Source organism: Monodelphis domestica, chromosome 2 (assembly GCF_027887165.1).
Source record: "Monodelphis domestica isolate mMonDom1 chromosome 2, mMonDom1.pri, whole genome shotgun sequence".
NCBI lineage: Eukaryota > Metazoa > Chordata > Mammalia > Didelphimorphia > Didelphidae > Monodelphis > Monodelphis domestica.
In genome coordinates, this window is record NC_077228.1 from 92,541,674 (window position 1) to 92,559,896 (window position 18,223).

The 18,223-nt window shown below is 34.0% G+C and overlaps 1 protein-coding gene across 6 annotated transcripts in view; it reads left to right on the forward strand.

Moving 5' to 3' along the window:
* RGS21 (regulator of G protein signaling 21) overlaps window positions 1-18,223 on the forward strand; it is a 70,458-nt gene that overhangs the window by 25,636 nt on the left and 26,599 nt on the right. Inside the window, exons 2-3 of one of the 6 annotated variants that reach the window (XM_007480978.3) lie at window positions 10,840-10,961; window positions 16,394-16,470. In XM_007480978.3, coding sequence (XP_007481040.1) covers window positions 10,951-10,961; window positions 16,394-16,470 — 88 coding nt within the window. In that variant the 5' untranslated portion in view covers window positions 10,840-10,950. The remainder of the gene's footprint in view (window positions 1-10,839; window positions 10,962-16,393; window positions 16,471-18,223) is intronic. The other 5 variants (XM_007480981.3, XM_007480980.3, XM_056815659.1 and 2 more) reach the window with 5 other exon arrangements.

The window sequence follows — 18,223 nt, forward strand, 5'->3', positions numbered from 1 at the left end:
TTAAGAGCCTTAGTTGCTTCGAAATGAGTTAATATAATGGATGACCTCTAAACATATGGTCCTATGATCCTTCCTATAAAATTCTCAATTACTTACTTTTTATTAAAAATACACTTTCATACATTTTAATAGTCAGTCACAGTCTTAATTAAATACCTTCTCTATGGTGGAAAGTATTGTGCTAAATGTTCTAGGTAGTTAAAAAAGCATCTCTGCCTTCTAAGAGTTCACAAAGGCAATGAATGAATTGTCAAATTCAAATATAAATACAAATTAAACAAATTATTTAAAACTCAAGACCACAATAAAAAGAAAGGGTGTTTCAAAAGTGATAGTACAGTTTTAAGCTGTTAAAACTAATAAACTGAGGTTTTTGAGATTCATTTGTATTTAGATATGAGAGAAAAATGCATTTACTAATGCCCAGAATATCTAACCAGATTTTCAAGGAGTGGGTCCACACTGCTTTATTTTTAAAAAATTCTGTTTGACTAGAATAACTCTTGTTGGCTGGCCCCTGAGATTATGAGTGTGTATGAAGGACAAGTGTAGTCTTTCCTACTCTTGAAGGCTATCATTGTTTTATTTTTGTCAGAGATACAAATTTGTGACTTTATCAATATAAGAGGTTTACAGGTGAGGAAATGCCCTTCATTGCAAGTATGCAATGAATCTTCAACCTGGGATCTTTGATAATTGCATGAGTGTAAATGATCTCCTAGGTGATATGTCTTCAGAGGCAATATTTGAATCCCAGCTTTCTCTCTATACCGTCCTCTCCTGACCTTCTCCAGGAATTCTCTCTGTCAATCATCCTTCCCACTTGTCTCATCTTCAGGCTCTCCTTGCTTTTCCTGTAACCTACAAACACATCCAAGTTTCTCCCATCTTGTAAGCACAACAAAAACAAACCACCACCAACAAAAATGTTCTCTTTAGCTTTCCACTTCGTCAAATCACCATCCTATCACTATCAATTGTCTTTTCCAGTCAAACATAAAGAAAAAGTAGATTCTTCTACTAGCCTCCACTTCCTCAACTCCTATTTACTTCTAAATTCCTAGCAATTTGACTTCCTATGAAACTGTTCTCTTCAAGACTTTCCTCTCTTCCCTTTCTTTTCCTTTTTTTTTATTAGTTCATATGGATCTTATTAGTTCATATGGATCTCATTAGGATCAGGATCTTATGGATCATCTCTATTCAGTTTAAGGAATGGAAAGAGCATTGGACTTGTAGTTGGAAAGACCTGAGTTCAAATATGATCTGAGATATTTATTAATGTTTCAATTAATAATTATATTTATAATAAAATAAATAATAATAATTTAATGAATTAATAAACTTTGGGGAATTTTGAGTCAGTTTTTTAATCAACAAAATGGGGATGATAATAATAATCTCACCTCCCAGAGTTGTTGTGAGAATAAAAAGAGATGTTTGTAAATCTCTTTTGCAAACTTAATAAACTATGTAAGGCTATTATTATATTATCATCATCACTATTATTATTTATTAGTGGTATCATATATTTATTTGGGGCTCTCCTCTGAGTGACTGTCCTAAATGTCTTACAATTTTTGGTAGTTACATGAGGATTTCATATTTAAAGTTTTTTAATTAAAATTGTTTTGTTTCCTAATACCAATACTACCTCCAAACCCTTAGAATCACTCAGATCAAAAGCTCAGAGACAACATGGACTCTTTGCTCATATCATTCATAATCAATCAATGGCCAAGTCTGGTTTAATTCTAACTCTACAATATCTCTTCCATTCATTCCTTTTTCTTCATTCAAATGGTGTCAAACCTAATTAAGTACATCATCAGCTCACACTTGTATTATTACAAAAGCCTTCTAATTGAACACCTAGCTTCCAGGCTCTCTTTTCACCCATCAATCCTCCATACAGTTGTCAAAATAATCTTCCTTAATCACAGGTCTGATTACCTGCTTGAGAAGTTTCAGTAACTCCATAATGCATTCAGGATAAAATGTGGGTTCTGTAGTCTGACATTAAAAACCCTTTACAACAACTATTACCTCAACTTTGGGGGGATACATTTCATAACCTTCTTTGTGCTCTCTGGCTATTCCCCAAATTGGTTATCTCTCATGCCTAAAATGTAGTATGTATCTATCTCATATAATCTCCAATTCATTCAAAAATCAATTTAGGTTTGCCTTTTAAGGCATCAGTTATCAATCTTATTTCTGTCATGGATCCCTCTTGCATTAGATGAAATTTATAGATCCCTTTCAGAATATATACAGAATATATGTATGAAATGGATCCATATATATGTATATACATTATGTCAAGGAAATGCCAAATAATATTTTCTCGAGTTTCCATGGACCCCAGGCTAAGAATCCTGGCTTAAAGGAAGCCTTTCCTTATCTCCCTAGTAACTTTAGCCTTATATCTCTTCTCAAATGATTATGTACTTATTTGTATAAAGTTTAATTGTTGGGAATATCATATAATCTCCTTAAAGCCAGATGTTCCTGTTATTTTTCCCATTATGTGTTTGTAGTCCTAAGACCCTGTGAAATGCTTTGTACATAATAGGTATAATAATTAATCAAATTAAATTGCTGAATTATTTCCTCACTTAATTACATGTCCATAAAGAACATATAGGCCATATTTCTATTTTACCAGATCAATGAGTTATGAACTCGTTGCTATTCATAGACTATAAGCTCAAGATTTTTCTATATACATCATAGCAGACCCTAGTGACCAAAGCTATAATTAGTTACTGAAGCAGCAGTATACTAAGTAGTAACCCAATTACCTGTACCAAAAAAAAAAATCTTCAGAATATCTTTCAAATATGTCCTAATTATTTTCAAAAGATGTGGTAAGCAACAGGAAAGTCTGACTAATCAGGAACTCCATCAAATTCTTTCTGTCCTTTCTCATCAAAAAAGACAAGCCAGCATCTCCAAATGAAACTGAGGATGATTAGCTGTTGAAGAAAAAGGTTTAGGAACTTAGGGATGTTGTCTTTGTTTTGTTTTGTTTTGTTTTTGATGGAGACAAGGGTAGGAAAGCACTAATTCTAGATATCTCCACAGAGCAGGACAAAGAGAGGACTGAGAACAGGTAGGTAGATTTTGACTTTATAAAAGAAAGAAATTCCAAAAAGCTAAAGATATTTGAAAACCAAATGGACTTCTTTGCTAGGCAGGGAGTTTTCCATTCATTGAAGGTATAAAATTATTTCACAGGACTGTTTTAAAGCTATGTGCTCTCATTTTATACAAAGGTTAGACTTGTTAACCACAAAGATCCCTTTAAGTTCTGAGTTTCTATGACACTAATATTCAAATATGAAAGGACATAATCACTTATTTTCTAGGGTTAAAGTACTAAGAGTTTTGCATTGAAGTGACCATAATATCTTTTTTTTTTTTGCATTCCAGATTTTTATTTTTATTTTTCTTATTTTTTTTTAATTTTTATTTGGTCATTTCCAAACACTATTCATTGGAAACAAAGATCATTTTCTTTTCTTCCCTCCCCCCTCCCACCACCTCTCCCATAGTCCATGCGCGATTCCATTGGGTATCACATATGTTCTTAATTCAAACCCATTTCCATGTTGTTGGTATTTGCATTAGAGTGTTCATTTAGAGTCTCTCCTCAGTCATATCCCCTCAACCCCTGTAGTCAATCAGTTGCTTTTCATTGGTGTTTTTACTCCCACAGTTTATCCTCTGCTTGTGGATAGTGTTTTTTAGATCCCTGCAGATTGTTCAGGGACATTGCATCGACACTAATGGAGAAGTCCATTACCTTCAATTGTACCACAATGTATCAGTCTCTGTGTACAATGTTTTCCTGGTTCTGCTCCTTTCACTCTGCATCACTTCCTGGAGGTTGTTCCAGTCTCTATGGAATTCTTCCACTTTATTATTCCTTTTAGCACAATAGTATTCAATCGCGAAAATATACCACAACTTGTTCAGCCATTCCCTAATTGAAGGGCATCCCCTCATTTTCCAATTTTTGGCCACCACAAAGAGTGCAGCTATGAATATTCTTGTACATGTCTTTTTCCTTATTATCTCTTTGGGGTACAAGCCCAGCAGTGCTATGGCTGGATCAAAGGGCAGACAGTATTTTATTGCCCTTTGGACATAGTTCCAAATTGCCCTCGAGAATGGTTGGATCAATTCACAAATCCACCAGCAATGAATTAGTGTCCCTTCTTTGCCACATCCCCTCCAGCATTCATTACTTTCCATAGCTGTTATGTTAGCCAATCTGCTAGGTGTGAGGTGATACCTCAGAGTTGTTTTGATTTGCATCTCTCTGATTATAAGAGATGTAGAACACTTTTTCATGTGCTTATTAATAGTTTTGATTTCTTTGGCTGAGAACTGCCTGTTCATGTCCCTTGCCCATTTATCAATTGGAGAATGGCTTGATTTTTTGTACAATTGATTTAGCTCTTTGTAAATTTGAGTAATTAAACCTTTGTCAGAGGTTTTTATGAAGATTGTTTCCCAAATTGTTGCTACCCTTCTGATTTTTTTTTAGTTTTTTGTTACATTTTAGTTACATTGGTTTTGTTTGTACAAAGACTTATTTGATGTAGTCAAAATTATTTATTTTACATTTTGTGACTCTTTCTAAGTCTTGCTTGGTTTTAAAATCTTTCCCTTCACAAAGGTCTGACATATATACTATTCTGTGCTCATCTAATTTACTTATAGTTTCCTTCTTTATGTTCAAGTCATTCACCCATTCTGAATTTATCTTGGTGTAGGGTGTGAGGTGTTGATCCAAACCTAATCTCTCCCATACTGTCTTCCAATTTTCCCAGCAGTTTTTATCAAATAATGGATTTTTGTCCCAAAAGCTGGCGTCTTTGGGTTTGTCATAAACTGTCTTGCTGAGATCATTTACGACAAGTCTATTCCACTGATCCTCCTTTCTGTCTCTTAGCCAGTAGCAAATTGTTTTGATAACCACCACTTTATAGTATAGTTTGAGATCTGGGACTGCAAGTCCTCCTTCCTTTGCATTTTTTTTCATGATTTCTCTGGATATCCTTGATCTTTTCTTCTTCCAAATGAACTTAGTTATGGTTTTTCTAATTCAGTAAAGAAGTTTTTTGGTAGTTCAATGGGTATGGCACTAAATAAGTAAATTAATTTGGGTAGGATTGTCATTTTTATTATGTTAGCTCGTCCTACCCATGAGCAATCAATGTTTTTCCAATTGTTTAGATCTAGTTTTAGCTGTGTGGAAAGTGTTTTGTAGTTGTGTTCATATAGTTCCTGTGTTTGTCTCGGCAGATAGATTCCTAAGTATTTTATATAGTCTAAGGTGATTTTAAATGGAATTTATCTCTCTATTTCTTGCTGCTGAGATGTGTTGGAAATATATAGAAATGCTGATGACTTATGAGGGTTTATTTTGTATCCTGCAACTTTGCTAAAGTTGTTGATTATTTCGATTAACTTTTTGGTTGATTCTCTAGGATTCCTTAAGTAAACCATCATATCGTCTGCAAAGAGTGATAGCTTGGTCTCCTCATTACCAATTTTAATACCTTCAATTTCTTTTTCTTCTCTAATTGCTATTGCTAGTGTTTCTAGTACAATATTAAATAATAGAGGTGATAATGGGCATCCTTGTTTTACTCCTGATCTTATAGGAAAGGCTTCTAGTTTATCCCCATTGCAGATGATGTTTGCTGATGGTTTTAGATATATATTGTTTATTATTTTTAGGAAAGGCCCTTCTATTCCTATAATTTCTAGTGTTTTCAATAGGAACGGGTGTTGTATTTTATCAAAGGCTTTTTCTGCATCTATTGAGATAATCATGTGCTTTTTGTCAGTTTGCTTGTTAATATGGTCAATTATGTGGATGGTTTTCCTAATATTGAACCATCCTTGCATTCCTGGTATGAATCCTGCCTGGTCATCGTGGATGATCCTTGTGATGACTTGCTGGAGTCTTTTTGCTAGTATCCTATTTAAGATTTTTGTGTCTATATTCATTAGGGAGATTGGTCTATAGTTTTCTTTCTCTGTTTTTGACCTGCCTGACTTTGGAATCAGTACCATGTTTGTGTCGTAGAATGAATTTGGTAGAACTCCTTCTTGGCCTATTCTGTCAAATAGTTTGTTTAATATTGGGATTAGTTGCTCTTTGAATGTTTGATAGAATTCATTTGTGAATCCATCTGGACCTGGGGATTTTATCTTAGAGTTCTTTGATGGCTTGTTCAATTTCTTTTTCTGAAATGGGGTTGTTAAGTTAATGTATTTCTTCCTCTTTTAATCTAGGCAATTCATATTTTTGTAAGTACTCATCCATATCACCTAGATTGCCATATTTGTTGCCATATAATTGGGCATAGTAATTTTTAATGATTGCCTTAATTTCCTCTTCATTAGAGGTGAGGTCTCCTTTTTCATCTTGGATACTGTCAATTTGGTTTATTTCTTTCCTTTTTTTTAATTAGACTGACTAGTACTTTGTCTATTTTATTTGTTTTTTCAAAGTACCAGCTTCTAGTCTTATTTATTAAATCAATAGTTCTTTGACTTTCAATTTTATTAATTTCTCCTTTGAGTTTTAGGATCTCTAATTTAGTCTTCATCTGAGAATTTTTAATTTGTTCACTTTCTAATTTTTTAATTTGCATGCCCAATTCATTGATCTCTGCCCTTCTTAATTTGTTAATATATGAACTCAAGCATATAAATTTCCCCTTGAGTACTGCTTTGGCTGAATCCCATAAGTTTTGAAAGGATGTCTCATCATTGTCAGTTTCTTCAATGAAGTTACTGTTTCTATTATTTGTTCTTTAACTAACTGGTTTTGGAGAATCATATTGTTTAATTTCCAATTAATTTTCGATTTACCTCTCCATGTTCCCATACTAATTATTATTTTCATTGCATTGTGATCTGAGAAAGTTGCATTTATTATTTCTGCTCTTTTGCACTTGTTTGCAATGTTTTTATGCCCTAATATATGGTCAATTTTTGTGAATGTACCATGTGCTGCAGAAAAGAAGGTATATTCCTTTTTATCCCTATTTATTTTTCTACACATGTCTACTAACTCTAATTTTTGTAAGATTTCTTTCACTTCTCTTACTTCTTTCTAATTTATTTTTTGGTTTGATTTATCTAGTTTGGATAGAGGAAGGTTCAGATCTCCCACTAGTATAGTTTTTCTATCTATTTCATCCTTGAGTTCCTCTAGTTTCTCCTTTAGAAATTTGGATGCTATGCCATTTGGTGCATACATGTTGAGTACAGAGATTCCCTCACTGTCTATACTGCCTTTTATCAGGATATAATTACCTTCCCTATCTCTTTTAACTAGATTTATTTTTACTTTGGCTTTGTCTGATATCATGATTGCAACTCCTGCCTTCTTTTTGTCAGTTGATGCCCAATAGATTTGGCTCCACCCTCTAACTTTCACCCTATGTGTGTCTACCTTTCTCATGTGTTTCTTGTAGACAGCATATGGTAGGGTTTTGGACTCTAATCCACTCTGCTATTCACTTGCGTTTTATGGGTGAGTTCATTCCATTCACATTCAGAGTTATGATTACTAGCTGTGTATTTCCCAGCATTTTGATTTCTGCTCCTTTTCCTGCCTTTTCTTCTTTCACTATATCCTTCTACACCAATGTTTGCTTTTGAACAGTCCTCCTTCTTCCCACCCTTATTTTACTTCCCTTTCTACCCTCTACCTATTTATCCTCCCCCCTTATTTTCCCTGTAGTCTTTCTAAAATTAACCCCCTGCTCCCTCCCTCTCTTGTACTGCTTCCCTCCCCACCAGACCATTTGTTACCCTTCTACTCCCCTATAGGGTGCAAATCTATTCTCTGCCCCCAATGGATTGGATTGTTTTTCCCTCTTTGAGTCACTTTCAAATCACGTAAAAGTTGAGTATTTCCTGTCTCTAACCTCTTTACCCTTCCAGTGTATTGATGTTCTCCCCCCTCCCACCATGAGCTTCTTTATGACATATAAATTTACCCCCAGTTGTTTCTTTTCCCTTTTCTTTTAATATTAACCTATTTTTAAGCTCTAGTTTTATATATATATATGCATACTTATGCATATGTATTTTTGCATGCATATGTCTATATACCTATTTATGTCTTGTCCTTTCATCCTAAACAGTTTGTTGCTATTCCCGCTAAGTATACTTCTTTTTGCTACCCAGCTAATAACAACAGTTTTTAAGAGTTACCAATGACCTCTTTTCTTATAGGGATACATATCATTTTAACTTATTGAGTCTCAAAAAATTTTTTTCCCTCTTTTTTAATTACCTTTTGATGATTCTCTTGAGTTCTGTGCTTGGACATCAAATTTTTTGTTCAGGTCTGGTCTTTTCTTTACGAATTCTTGGAATTCTTCTATTTTGTTGAATGACCATACTTTCCCCTGTAAGAATATAGTCAGTTTTGCTGGGTAGTTGATTCTTGGTTGTAGACCTAGTTCCCTTGCTTTCCAGAATATCATATTCCATGCCTTTCTTTTTTTCAGTGTGGATGCAGCCAGATCCTGAGTTATCCTCACTGTGGTTCCTTGGTATCTGAATGACTTCTTTTTGGCAGCTTGTAATATCTTTTCTTTGGTCTGATAGTTCTTGAATTTGGCTATAACATTCCCCGGTGTTCTCAGTTGGGGATTAAGTACAGGAGGTGATCTGTGGATTCTATCAATCTCTACTTTTCCCTCTTGTTCAAGGACTTCGGGGCAGTTTTCTTTAATAATTTCCCGTAATATAATGTCCAGGCTTTTTCTTTTGTCATGGTCTTCTGGTAGGCCAATAATTCTTAAATTGTCTCTCCTTGAACAATTTTCTAAATCCTCTGTTTTGTGAATGAGATGCTTCATATTTTCCTCAATTTTTTCATTCTTTTGGTTTTGTTTTATAGAGTCCTGCTGCCTTGTGAGGTCTCTCCATTCTAATTGTTGTATTCTGGTTCTTAAAGATTGGATTTCATCCTTAGTTTTTTGGTCGTCCTTTTCCTTTTGGTCGGATTTTCTTTAGAGGTCATCTTTCATCTTCTTCACCTCATCTTTCATCTCCTTTGCCTCATTTTCCTGCTGGTTGATTTTGGCTTTCAAGACACTATTTTCTGTTTCTAGATGACTTATCTTAGTTTTTAAGTTCTTTTCCCAATTGTCTTCAGCCTCTCTTAATTATGTTTTGAATTGCATTTTGAGTTCTTCCAAAGTCTGTATCCAATTTGCGGGGATTTCTGATTTTTCCTTTTCTGATTCCTCCCCCTCTGTTTCATTCACTCTTTGCTCATTACCTGTGCAGAAGCTGTCTGTTGTAATTTCCTTCTTCTTTTTCTGTTGTTTGCTCCAGTTTACCCCTTCTTTGCTCCCCCTATTTGGCTGTGCTCTTGCTCCTCTCATTTTGTTTTGGTTTTGAGGCTGTCAGTCTCCCCTCCTGGAGCTTTGTCAGATCTCTTGGTACAGTCTCTAGGGGAGGAATGTTAGCTTCCCTGTCCTCTGGAGACTTTTGCTTGGATTGAGTTCAATTGGGTCGTGCTGTATGTGGCATGAAGCTCTGAGGCTCTGAAGACTCCTGGAAGACTGGGCCACCCAGGCTCTCTCCAGTTCTCTCCAGCTGCTTCTCCATTGTCTGCAAGTGCCTTTGCCCTCCTCCCTAAACTCCGAGGAGTTCTGATGGAATTAGGTTCAACTGGATTGATCTGGTTGTGCCCTGAGGCAAAAAGGTGAGGCTGGAGCCTGATGGAGGGACCCAGCCACAGACCCGTCTCTCCCGGGCTTCCTCCCTGCTGTCCAAGCTGGATGCTCAGAGCCCGGCACCCCGCTCCAAACCAGCACCTTTGCCCACTCAGAGGTTCCTGCTGCTGCCGTGGGCTCAGTGCTCTGGGTGGTGGGGGAGGGGTCCTGGGTCATACCCTCTGCCTTCCCCTTAGCCCTGAGTATTCTCGGATTCCAGCTTTTGGGGGACGTACCTTTTGATTTGAGTCCAGAAGGAGGGTTCCCTGCTTCTGTCCTGTTGTTCAGCTTAGATTTCGGTGCCCTGGGAGCATTCAGTCTGTATCAGTAAGGAAGGGTCTTCCATGAGGTCTGAACTTGTGCTGCTTGCTAAGCCGCCATCTTGACTCCGCCCCTGACCATAATATCTTGATGAAAACCTCACCTTTCTGAAAATGTTTCATTTTTTCACTTAGGTTTCCTCCTTATTAGATTCACATTCATAGAAATAGCAAAGATGAATTAAGAGTAGACAAAAATGCCTGAGATACATGGCTAAAAATATGTGAATGCACATGATTATTTCTATGAAAATACCTGCATGGCATTTTCAAAGGAGAAAGCTGAATTCTATATGAATATATTATACACATATAGACACACATATATGCATATAAAATAGAGGAAGAAATATAATTAGCTTTATAATAAGTCAATAAATATCAATTGCTTTTCTGACTTTGAAAAGAAAACAAAGAAAACAAATCCAAGGAAAACAAAAATAATCTTGTGAGTCTTACAGATGTAAGTATGAAAACTGAGCTGAGAACATTAAAACCCCAAATGTAATTTTCTGTGTTGATTTGACTCTACATGAAATAGTGTATTCAATATAAACTCTATTATAAAAACATTTAAATTATGTCGTAGAGCTCACAGAACTGCTGTTTCTTTGCATTGTTATTCTATTACTCAGGAAGCTTAAATATGTTGACCAATGAAAATAATAGCCTGTTGAACCTTTTGAAACTTCAACTAAAACAGAATGGAAAAGTATGATTTAAACAATGTTAATTTATAACCCAATGACCAGGTATTTGCATACTAATTGTCATGTTCCTGCTGTCACGTTACCTTCAGCCTGAAGATCAGTCAAAAAGAAACATTCAGCATCATCTGTGACAGTCAGACAGTGGAACGAAAAATGCCAGTGAAGTGAGTTGTTTGGATCTATTTTTATCTTACATGATGTACAGAATGAAGCACTTGACTTTTTGATGAATCTGGGTGGAGAGTTTTTTTTTCCTTTTTCAGACCAAATATGCTAATTATTGCCATTCCCTCTTATTTGTTCCTCCCTTTATTACTCCCCCACTTTCTTCCTCTCTCCTAAAATATGTTACCAATCTTGGTCTTGCTCTCAGATTCATTAAGAAGAACAAATTCAGAACTAGATATTTAAGTTTGTCATTTCAGCCATATGTCTTTTTCATCTGTTTTTTGATTAACAAAAATTATAAATCACATTATATACCTTAATTACCTATGAAAGGAACACAATGTCTGTATTGTGGCATGTGTGCATATTTTGGAATTTTAAAAGAAGCATTACCTGTTCAAGAAAGAAGGAATGGCCTCCTTAAAGACAAGTTATCTCCTGAAAAACATCTGGCTTCAACTTTTTAATTCTCTAGTATACAGAGAATTGACAGAGTTCTTAGACATCAGGTTTTAACACATATCATCAAACCTAGCTTCCATAGCCAGGAAAATAAAGCTATAATAATAATAAATATGTATAATTTTGCTACACATATTTTAAATTATAGACATATTTGGAAATCAATTTAGTTTCACAACAAAAGTGAATAGCAAGAGAGGGATCTTTAACAATAGCATTCCTATTAAAATTCTATTAATAAGATGAGAAGTTTAATTATAATCATAGTCAAAATATTTAAAGTACAATAAATACTTTCCTCCTAACATCAAACCTATAAAGTAAATACTAGTATGATCCTCATTTTACAGATGAGGAAACTGAGTCACAGAGCAATTAAACAACATGCTTATTCACACAGTTATATAAAGACATATATGGAATGTGAAAACAGATTTTCCTGATTTACATAAGGTAGAACTCTTTTGGATGCAAAATTGGGAGCATTGATCATACTTATTACATTATTTTAAATGAAGAAAATGGAAAGGAAATTAATCAAATACCCATGACCTATTTCTCCTACAGAGTTGACTCCAGACAAATACCTAACCAAAGGGTTAAAAATTAGATATTTTACTTGTATGCTTCATTTGGCAAGAAATAAGAGAATATACTAAAAACTCTCTATTTAAGATAGATTTGGAAGAATATAAGGGAAGAAGTAGCAATTGACTAAGAAACAGGTATATATGCACCCACAGAAACTTTAAAATTCAGAGTTCTTTGAAAATAGTCACAACCTACTTTTCCAAATGCAGATATATGCACATTTTATAAATATATTTGTTATAAAGGAAGTGAGAGAAATAAGTTGCAAAAACAATTCCTCTGATTCCATAGCTACCACTTATACTCCCCATACTTCATGTTGTATATTTATTCTATTTGAAATGGGGGATTTCTTAACCTATTTTTACTCATATAAACTGATTTTTTAAATGAATATTTAACAAAAGGTTGAGAAAAAACATCAAAGTCAAAATTAGAAATCAAGAATTGCCAAGAATTTAAGAAATGGTTTTTAGTATAATTTATTAAAAAATAAAATAAAAAGGGGTAGCTGGGTAGTTCAGTGGATTGAGAGCCAGGCCTAGAGACAGGAGGTCCTAGGTTCAAATTTGGCCTCAGACACTTCCCATCTGTGTGACCCTGGGCAAGTCACTTGACCCCCATTACCTAGCCCTTACCACTCTTCTACCTTGGAACCAATACACAGTATTGATTCTAAGACAGAATATAAGGGTTTAATATATATATGCATATATATATAAACTATATACTTATATAGTTATGTTATAGGAATTTTGATCTCCATCAGTAGAAGGTATACCAAAGTAGTTACTAATCCTACTGAAATGTTGATAATAATTACATGTTCTATATTTTTTCCTAATTTTTGATTGTCAAAAGTGTTTTCTCAGATATAGAAAATACCATCATTTTAAATATCTCCAAGTTTAGGCAAAATATAGACACATACTGAATAGACCTATTCTGATTATCAGGACCTGGAGATGACCCTGCCTTCTCATGGCTATGGCAGCAGAGCCTAATTTCTGTCTGATGGCATCATACTAGACAGGCTATAAAGATAGTCTAAGTCTGCTTTCTCAAGGCTAGCACATTCGAATACAGAAAAACAATAGAATAACTAACCACTAGGTAAGGAATTTCCAAAACAAAGAAAAATACAAAAATGGCAGTCAATTCTACATGCATTTACTTTTTACCAAGCTCTCATCTTCCTCTGAATATACTCAAGGTGATTCAATTGATAAACTCATATGAAAATCTAATCTTTGAAATACAGTGTGCATCTATCAAATACATCTTTTCTTCTCATTGACTAAGAACTCTCTAAGACCTACAGAATGGTTCCTGATCTCCCATTTCTAAGAGAAAGGTGGTCCACATTCTGCTACACTCCAATGTAATGGCAGGTCTGAACAATGTCCTTCCCCTTCAACACCCATAATTTCCTTTTAATGACCAACACTCCAGTGAATTATCCCTTTTTGGAGAGAAACTCATTTTTAAGCAAACTAACAAACTATATATATATATATATATATATATATATATATATATATATGAAGAAAGTATATTTTGCTATCATTTTTCTAGAACAACCTACCATTTCTTCTTGTTCATCTATAATTATTTACTTCCACCCTTATTTCAAATCTGTTAAATTATAATTAGTTTTCTCTGGAAGAAGTTCATCTTCTATGAGCTATAAAGGCAAATCATCTTAATATTTGATCAATCAGAACAATTCACTGACCCAAATGTTCATTTGGACTAAAATGTTAATGTTATTTTATCAGCATTCATTTTAGGTAATTCTATAAATAGCTTTTAATGCCCTTTATAGTCAGAGCAATGAGGTACAGAATAGATATCCAGTTCGGCAAGCTATTGGGGGACTCACTGATTTTCTCTGTGTTAATAAGTATCATATTGTACTTAATATATTAAGGACCTTTTGTCACAAACATGCTATACCCTAATAGCCAAGAGAAAAGGAATTCCTGCTATGGGAAATTTTTCTGCCAACAGAGAATTCAACCACTCTATGATTGAATAGATAATCCTAGGAAATTGCTTAAAGCACATAAAGTTTCCCAGGGTCACACAACTAATAGATGTCAGAGATAGTATTTAACCCAATTGTCTTCCTATCTATGAAACACAGCACTTTATCTGAAGCATCAGATTGCCTCTATGAAAGTTTAATATATTAGATCAAGTATGCATTACAAAGGTAAAATGGGAAAAGGTAGATTCACTTGAAAATAAACATTTTATCATTACAGAACTAGTCATCTGACACCACCCTCTACCTCCTTACATTTAAGTCTTGAGTATATAATTATTTTTGGACAATGGGCATTTCAGTATGATAAGGTCTTTTACCTAGCAGCCTAATGTTGGAATTCTGTTTGTCATTTATATGTAGCCTTTGAAGGACATGGATAGAAGAACCACTAAATCTTTGGAAAATTCCATAGATATGAAATTTCACAATCTAAACATATATAATTAACAATTAACTCATATGACACCATTCTACTCTGTCCCAGAAAAAATATCCAAGGGCTTTTCCTGATAGGAATAATCATGAATGGACTATTTTCAAATATTTTAATATAAAAATTAATTTAATTTACAATTATTTTTCTCAATGTGGTTTTGATTAAAAGTTTCAAATAAGTGATAAATAATATTTCAAGTAAGTAATAATCTTAAAAATGCTTATCTATTTCTCAATATCCTAGACATCTATCCCTTTTCTTATTATGGAACCCCAACTCTAAGACAAGAGTCTTACAAGTCTATAAGACATTCCATAGGATTGTTGTATGAGAAGGGAAAGTAGAAAAGCTTAATTATGACACAGTAAGCAAGAATTATTAAGGATAATGTGCAAGGCCCTTTTGTTGAGAACCAGGGATATAAAAAAAGGCAAAACAGATGATAAGTTGTCTGCCCACCATCTGAGTATAATTTTATTGATATTAATGGAAGTCTATGTTAAAAAAGTTCATCTGTACATTCTATTTTCAACTATAAAAATATAAAGAAAGGGACCAAGAAGGTAAACGTTTACCTTAGTAGAAGTAGCATCCACTTCAAAGAAATTCAGGATCTTTGAAGCATTAAACTATTAAAACTGCAGAATAAGAAAGTGGAAGGCAGAAAGAGAAGTTTGTATCTGGCTAGCTAGAGCATAAGAAATGTTCCCCTTCTTAATCAACTATGAGCTATGAAAGCATCATTGATGTTGTGGTCAGGGAAGAACTAATTTAATACCATAAAGATATTATCAAACCAGATGACAGAAAAAATAGAAATGGAATTACATAGCAAAGACTCAGAAATTAAGATTATTTCAATGTGAATATTAATAGAAATTTGAGTTATTCTCATTTTTCAAAACATTTTCCTAATTGTTATTTGGTAAAAGCTTGAATTGTAAATAATACCATTTCTTTTCAAAACAAAGTTATCCTACCCCACCCCCCAAAAAAGAACTGCAATTCTTCCTTGAGGCATGTGATTTCTGGTAAGGAAGACTGAGAATCTTTTAAAGGAAAACTGCATAAAAAAGTCCATCTGTCAAAATTTCTTGATCATAAAACTGATTGATTATATTTACATCAAGCCCCCCAAAAGGATACTCCTTCAAAAGGCTGAGGCAAAAAAATAAAATTTATTAGTTTGGAAAAGTTCACTCTCTGTTATGACAGACTATTAGATAACTGATAAATTAGCCCATAATTTAGAGCATACTCACTCATTATGCACTATTCTTGTCTTAGGGTTGGGATCCTGGAAGAAGAGTAGGCAGAGATTTTAGGATACTGGGAAACACAAGCATTTTCAAAACTATTACTTCCTTGAAACTCTTAATCAAAACCTCATTGAGAAGAAGAATTATGAACTGAGTCAATTTTTATACTCAAAAATATTGGAAAATAGTCCATTCATCACTATGGCTATCATGAAAAGCCATTGGATATTTTTCTGGGATAGAGTAGAATGGTGTCATATAAATTAATGGTTAATCCATTCAAGTTAAGAAGTAATTCAGTACTCCCCTGCAGAACAATGAGTAATATCTCTCTTGTGCCTCTATTATAGTTGGACCAATTGCAAACATTATTACTACTGTCTGCTAGATTAATAAAGAAGCTGCCAATGCCAAATTGCATTATACTTTGAGGGACTCTGCGGTTAGCTTCACACTGGAAAAGAGTCATATAATTCTATTGACCTTTTGCTATTGGATTCATATTACAATGCTTAAAGTTATTAATCAACAGCTCATTAAAGTTGTTTGTGAAGATGTGTATATATAGAGAACATCAAAATGACTATAGTTTGTAAAGGCAAAAGATCACAATGCTATTTTCAAGGGTAGATGTTGTTTTCACAGGTCAACACCCACAAATGCAATGGCCTGGTCAGAGTCCATGGACACCTTGCTAGCCAACCAAGGTAAGACCATCATGTTGATGCATAGTTTTATCCAAATATAGATTGGAATATAAACACAAGGACTGCACTCTAAGCTGTGAAAATAGCCATGGAGCTATAATATAGCCAGCATGGTTAACTCTTCATGTGGAAATTCCCATCAGCAAAGCAGGTCCCATTCCCAGTTGTTTTCTCCTGCCAAAGCAAATCAAAACTGCCTATGATTTAGTAGAGTAGATCTAGGAAGTTGTCTAAAATTACAAAGGATCTCATTTGTCCAGGGTCATGTGCCTAATAATTCTCAAAAGGCAAGATTTGAACCTAGATCTTTGCTAACTCTATCACGCTATTAAAATGCATCTCCTCTTTTAGGCATACTATAGGGTTTTTAACCTTTTTATATCACATACCTCTTTGACAGTTTAATGAAATCTATGCTTCCTTTCTCAGAACAAAGATTTTTTTAATGCATAAAATAAAAGAAATAAAATTTAAAAAGAAAGCAAATTACATTGAAGTATGACTATCAAAATATTTTAAAAGGCATCTGAATAAAAGAATAAGGATGGGTGTAGTAGAGTATTCAACTAACCAATATTGTGCACATATGTATGGAAATATTCATATATGTGTATTTGCATAGAAGCAAAGCCTGAAACAAATTAGAAGTGGAAAATTTAAATGTTAATAAAAATAGAAACAGTTCCAAAACAGTATTATAGTATTTCCCAGGTTCCTTGAGTCTACTGACACAAAAAGACAACTTAACTCTCACTTTGATAGTATTACTTTAGAAAAAGGCAAAAACTTAAATCTGTAATTACATGTAATTTAGTAAAATTATTTTGTATACTATAGGGCATATATTTAATAGGATGCGTGTATTTACATATATGTATAATGTATGTTTGTGTTGTATCTATTTATGCATTGTGTATATATGCATAATATTATATAGAGATATACGTAAAACCCAGTGGAATTGCGTGTCTGCTGTGGGGAAATGGTAGGGGAAGGAAAGAACATAAATCATGGAAACATGGAAAATTCTAAATTAATTAACTAAATAAAATTTTTCAATTAAAAAAATAAACTCATATATGAGATTTAAAAAATATTATTATAGTCATGCAATATGACAAAGCAGGCTTTGATTTGCTATCTTATTCTCTGTAGCTGTTCCCTCCTTGAACTTCCCATACCTTTTCTTCTCCCCCTCTTGTGTGAGAACCTTACCTTTTACTTTACCAAGAAAACTGATACCATTAGACATGAGTTCCTTCTCCTGTTCTCTTCAAAATAAAAACCTTTTAACATCATCTTCAACTCTCTTCTATTTCCCCCAATCTCTGACAATAAACTTGCTTTTCTTCTTGTTGAGACTTATTCTTCTCCAAGAACACCTGATTCCATTCCTTCCTTCCTTCTCCATCATATTGTATCATCAATCATCCTCTTTCTCAAATATTCCTATCAACTGGCTCTTTCCCTACATGTCTCCAAATATATCCAAATCTCCCTAATGAAAAAAAAATCCTTCCTTGACCCCATCTCCCCTTCAATTCATCATGTTATATATCTCCTCCCTTTCTTAGGAAAATTACTTTGAAAAGCTATCTAAAATCACTGCCTCCATTTCCTCTCACTCCTCAACCCTTTGCAGTTTGGCTCCTGATTTCATAACTCAATAGAAACTGATCTCTCCAAGTCTTTTGGACTTTTCCATCCTTTTCCTTCTCAACCCATTCTGCTGCATTTAATGTTGACTACCTTC